At 51.4% G+C, this 6,000-nt stretch overlaps 1 protein-coding gene across 1 annotated transcript in view; it reads left to right on the top strand.

Moving 5' to 3' along the window:
- The first annotated feature begins 330 nt into the window (after positions 1-330).
- LOC126541847 (growth arrest-specific protein 1-like) overlaps positions 331-6,000 on the top strand; it is a 38,894-nt gene continuing 33,224 nt past the window's right edge. The window contains exon 1 of the mRNA XM_050188792.3: positions 331-1,309. Within this exon, the coding sequence (XP_050044749.1) occupies positions 555-1,309 (755 nt within the window). The 5' untranslated portion in view covers positions 331-554. The remainder of the gene's footprint in view (positions 1,310-6,000) is intronic.

Raw genomic sequence — 6,000 nt, 5'->3', positions numbered from 1 at the left:
AATGCCGACTGCCAAGAAGCGGCTATGGGAAAAGAACGGTCGCAGAAGCAGCGGCGCGGGGTCCCAGAGCGAGCGAGTGAACGCGGGCTGCCCCACGCACGCGAAGAAAGTGGATGAGATAGCAAAAGCGACCTGCGCGCTGCGCGGTTGAAGGGGGGGTTGCAGGAGAAAGGACGAAGTGGAAAGAGCAGCGCGGGGCACCAGGAGAAAGGGGGCGAAACAGCCGGAAAGGAGAGAGAGACAACGTTGAAGAAGGGGGGGGGGGGGGGAGGAGCGCATCGCAGCGCGCACTTCCCTTCGCTCGCTTTCTCTTTCCAGCTTGAAGAAAACAAGTCGTCGCCTTCTCGCTCCCCGGTGCCGGCCCCTCCGGACGGAGGCCGGAGGAGCGCGAAAAAACGAAGCGGACCTCAGTCAGTAGCGAAAGATCGAGCGGACCGCGTGGAGACTCGACCTGCCTCTGCTGCCGGCTTTCTCTGGAGAGCGCGCGGCGCGCTTGCTGGCTCGCTCGGCTTGGGCCAGGCCAAAACCGACATGCTGCGGCTTCCACTGCCGGTATGACTGCCTGTCACGCCGCTCTCTCGGCCCTGTTGCTGCTCGTGGCGGCGGTCGCCTGCGGCCGGTCGTCGTCCTCGGCCACGCCGGCAGACAACAACGAGGACGCGCCTCAGGTGCGTTCGTGCGAGGAAGTGCAGATGCGGTGTGCACAGCGCAAGGGCTGCGGCTCGGCGTTGCACGCCTACCTGTACCAGTGCAACGAGGTGATCCAGGCGGGCGCCTCGCAGTGTCCCGTGCCCTGTCAACGCGCACTGGCCGCGCTCACGTCGACGGACGAAGGCCGCGGCCTTTCCGACTGCGAGTGCGGCGAGAACGCCGTGTGCCGCAAGAGCAAGCTCCGTGTCGAGGTGTGCCGCGAGGCCGTGGAGAAACTGACCGCTCCGGGGGCGCGCATCCCGTGCAGCGTGGCCTTCTGGATGTGCGAGGCCGAGCCCCAGTGCGGTACGGCGCTCGCCTACTACTACCGCTACTGCCGCGGCGCGTTCCACGGCAAGCGGTGCACGCCGAGATGCAACAACAGTCTGGCCATCCTCAACCGCCAGCCGCGATCGGACACGCTGCGCTCGTGCTATTGTGACGGCTCCGAGGAGTTTCCCTGCCAGAAGATCCGCGACAGGACAGACCAGTTGTGTTACGGCAGGCAGGAACCATCCACGACACCCAAGCCCGCTTCTGCGGGAACCGCTGTGCTTCCGGCCGGGTGGCCACAGCTGACACTCGCAGTCACGCTGCTTCTCGTCGCTGTCGCTACGCGGTGAGTACTGACGGCTGTTTCCGACGTGTTGGACGGTGTTAAGGGAGTAAAGCGGCGAGGAAGCCGTGACCTAAAGGGTCCTTTATTAACAAGTCACGTACGCCAGTGTAAGTCGTTGCTACTGCACGATTGCAGTGATCTGGGATGGAGAGTTCGTTCTACTAACGGCACATGACAGCGCGCACGTAGTAACCGCTGAATGCATCAGTTCTGGCAATTATCTTTTATCAAAATCGGCAGAATAGGGACGTCACTTTCGGCTTTCTTTGCCTTAGATTGCGCTTAACCTTACGCTTGGAAGTCGCCACAGAAAACCTGCTTACGAGATACAATTACGGAAGATCATACCCCGCCTTTGCATATACGCGCGTATGCACTACCAACGCCGCAAACGTGTACCGACAAACTATCGTTTTCAGCTAGCGATCACAAGCTCGAATATGCACCGAACAAGAACACAACCAAAATCCTCGCGTGACGTGCTTACTGAACCCGCGTCTTGGCTGGTGTTCGGTCGGTGTGAAACTTCCTGACAGGTTTACTGTACTACATATCACCGCAGTTTCCCTTTCATAACCTAGACGAGAAAGGATCGCGCCTTGTGACGTTTTTATGTCCCGCGTGTTTCTTATTGCCTCGCAGTACACGTGTGCGCGCGACGATAAAAGTATCGAGACTGCGAAAGAATGTGGGAAGTTTTACTGCCCTGCCCTGCGTGGCCACGCGACCTGTTTCGTCGTATAAAGCCAACTCTCCTCGCATCTTTGCATGGCTTTCTGCTAGAAGCATTACGCGATGCCTTGACGCCGTCCTCCGTAATAATCTGAAAACATCACTAGTTTCTATATAGCGAAAACACCAGGAGAAAATGTTTATATAATACGCAGCTGTGAACGTTTCCAGGTCTTTATGAAGCGACATGTCTGCCACGCGCCTAACGACGTACTATATGTGCACGTACGATCGCAACCTTTAGCGGGAGGCCGGCTTGGCGGTAAATGTTTCTGGCGAGAGACTGAACTCATGAGCACTCTCCTGTTGCGCACGACCGCTGCATAGATAGTGAAGAGTGGTTCTTTTCTTTTATGTGTACTCGTGCGGAAGTATAGACACCGACAGCAGAGATCCATAGCAGCGTATCGCGCACTGTATGCAGGCGTCACGACTTGTATTGTCAGCGCTCCGTTGTTATTTGTATAGCCAAGATGGCCACTTTCGCTACCGCATATGTTCTTACTACCTGCAGTGGATAGACAAGAAGACGTTATCTGAAGAAGAACGGCAGATTGGGAAACTTGGTGGTTTTTCATAATGTTTGAAAACGGCGCTAAAGACGTACACCGGACAACAGAATACGTTGTAAGTCAGCGCCGTGTGTAACCCATCCTCTATTCTGTTGTCCGGTTTACGTCTTTAGCGCTGTTTTTAAACATTATGGAAGACTTTAGCGTCGGTTATCTCGTGTGGTACGAGATAACGCATGGTTGATGAACGCCGTGATACAAGCGTCTTTAACACGAGCGTGAACTCTCGAGGAAGAGAATGTCACTCGGAGCTCAATCCATGCCTGTTATATGGCCCTATATCGGTTGCAAAGGTCCTTCGGCTGACCTCTACCTTGCAGTTTTCTTACTTTAAAATGTGCTCCCTACGCCGGTTGTATTGTTTCGGATTCAGGAACTCGCTGCTCGCAAACAAAACACGTGGGTTCTGCACTTAATATTCGCACTGTGTTCACTTTTCCAACAATGTCTCCCAGGCTTAAATATGCCGCAGTAGGAAGGAGTTCAACACGGCATCACATGCTGCTTCGATCCACATAAGGAAAGCCTGGCTACGAATATGTATTCGCGTGAGTATAATCATTCGGTACTGAGGCAGTAAAGATGAGTTTTAAGCCAAGTTATTACGTAACCATGCTAACGATACATTTCCGCAGAAAACTTCATCGCCGTTTCCGTGCGCATGACTGGGGAGTTAGGAGCATGCACTAGCGCAGCCCCAAAATCGTCTTGGCTTCACTGCTGTGCATATGTTTTAACAAGGCTGATTGCCGTCGAAGTTTCGACAGTTTACCTTGCGTGCACAATTGTATTAATCCATGTATGTTGAATCGTCGCTTCTTAGTCTTCTTGTAAATGCGCAGTTATTAATCAATACTGGTGCACTTGTGGGGAAAAAAATATGCAGAAGCACGCGTTTATAGCTAAGCAATGCTATGGGCCTGGATATCATACAGTACTGCTGGTATTGCAGGATTATAACTTGTTAATATCTCTGCCAATATCGCCCGTTCTAAGCATTAACAGGTGCATTGGCTGTTCAGAGTACCGTCGTTTCCTCTCTCTATCTCCCATAGAAAGCATGTCAGTCCAATCTGATCCGGCGTTTGCGTTTAGTGTAAATGGGATTTGGCAGTAGTGTGCCTGGTCACACAATGCACCTGAGTTTGCAAACGATGCCGCTCTCTTCCAAGAACATTTACGGTGCGATTACAATGTGCAGACACATGCACATGAACACATCAACGCGCGCATGCTTAGTGGTTTCCTCAAGACAATCCTTGAGTTGTGAGGCGTCCACGAATACAAACTAAGTGGACTGAATTCTCGTCATCAGTGCCACAGGATGGGATTCACTTACGTGCTGGACAAGTAAAATTTAAATAGTGTCTCGTGTAAGGGACATTCAGGCGAACTCGATGAAGCCCCGTTCGATCACGCCTATCAAGACCACGCGCCTGGGCTGGTCTATGATAGGTTTAGACCACCGGCATGTGGCTACGCTGAAACTCACGCGTTTTTATTCTTTTATCACCGCTGGCAGTAACCGCTACCGCGACATCCCGGCTGAGTTGCCAAACTCTACTGCTGAACACCTTCACTAAACGAACGTCGCTATCCCAACATTTTGAGCAGCAGCACTGGGAGCAACTGCAATCTTGGGAAATCCTTTCAGAGGCTGCCTGCAGGCTGTTCGCGATGGCGTCGTTCGACTTATCTTTCACTTCCTCTACACCGGCGACCTTTTCTCCGTCTCATCAAGGATGACTTTCTTAAGTAAACGCATTACCTTTGCCGTTACGTAAGCCAAGCACCGGGCCTTCGAATAAATTCCCTCCGTAATGGCAACCCCATTACGTCGGGACTTCTACTGCGCGAGCCCCCCCCCCCGGCCCTGTAAGAGGTCTTTACCTGCTGGCACGCGGTGAGACCGCGCCGACGGAAAATAAGTTCTTCCCGGGTCGGGTCGTCTTCCCTTCTGGGGCGGAAATCATTTTCGGAACTTAGTTCTCGCAGTTTTTTCGCCGATAATCGTTCCGCCTTTCCGCTTATGTTGTCCCAGCTCGACCCGAGAAAAAAAAATAATGAAAGGGATAGGGGGGAGGTAGTGCCGCTGCAACGTAAGATTCCAATTTCATTGGATCGATCCAGGAAATGGGAGAGCTCAAGTAAACGCGTCGGATTCCTTCGCATCGCCCCGCGAACACAAAGAGGGACCCGGAGTCATTTTTCCGCCGCAATTATCTCGGAAGAGAAACCGGATATTACCTTGATGCGCGGTGCGCTGCTCGCTTCTCACGTTGTCATTAAAGCTATTAAACTAACGCAGATACCGTGAAGGAACCCGCAGGAAGTACGAAAATAAAAAAGGCAGTTTCCCCGCGTGCGACCGTGTGGGACCGCGCCGAGCAATGCCTACCATGTATTTGCATGCGTATATTATACAGTTCCGCTAAAACCATAAGGTAATATCCGGGTTCTTTTCTGCGATGGTTTCTTCGTTTATGCAATGAAATTAGATCTTCCGAAGGTGCACTCGATTTTCTCGGGTAGGGCGAAGCGTAAACGAAATGGCGGAATGGCTCTTGAGGGGGAGGAAATAACATAATTGAAAACACTATAGCATACTCGTCAAGTTATCAAATTTCACAATTTGCTCCTGAGCTCGAAGGCTGAACTTGAGATTAGAATATTTCCTCACAGCCTCGGGCGTTGATTAGGTATGAACCTCGGAAATAACTTATAATGCCTTAAGGGTCCTTAAGTTATATAGGGCTTCAGTAATAGAACAGAGAGCGTTGTGAAGCGGGACAAAGAAAAAGAAAGAAAGGCTCATTTCGATGGGGGCGAAATGCAAAAACGTTCGTGTACCGTGCATAGGGCGCACGACTGCACGTTAAATAATCACAGATGGTCGAAATTAAACCGTACTAGGAAGTGCTTCAAAATCAGATCGCGGTTTCGGCAGGCAACACCCCATAATTTATTTATTTTTTAACGGAAAGGAAAGATCCACAGCACTCGGGCACCGCAGGCTTTCTGCAACCCACACAACGCCGTATCTCGCACGAACCTAGATCATCATGGGACATGACCAAGACAGTACTGTTCATTTTCTAGATAACATCTGTTACACCTGGCATGTCGCTAGGTTAATCTTTCCGGTTATCATTAAACTTCCTCTCTGGTTTGCGTTATAGAGTACACAAGATTGTTTGAGTAACAGAACATCATGATAAAAAAAATGACGATGACATGAGAAAAGGAACAGCGATAGGTTAAGCGCAGGCTCGAACCAATGGCCCAGCTGCTTCGAGCGCGATCTTACACAAACGAGTTGTATTTTGAAATTCGACGAGCCAGAATGGCCGTACACCGACCGCCAGTGTCATATCCAGTATTATAAGT

The sequence above is a fragment of the Dermacentor andersoni genome, chromosome 2 (genome assembly GCF_023375885.2).
Source record: "Dermacentor andersoni chromosome 2, qqDerAnde1_hic_scaffold, whole genome shotgun sequence".
NCBI classification, from domain to species: Eukaryota; Metazoa; Arthropoda; class Arachnida; order Ixodida; family Ixodidae; genus Dermacentor; species Dermacentor andersoni.
Note: the sequence above shows the minus strand (reverse complement) of the source record. Positions and strands in the feature narration are given on the sequence as shown.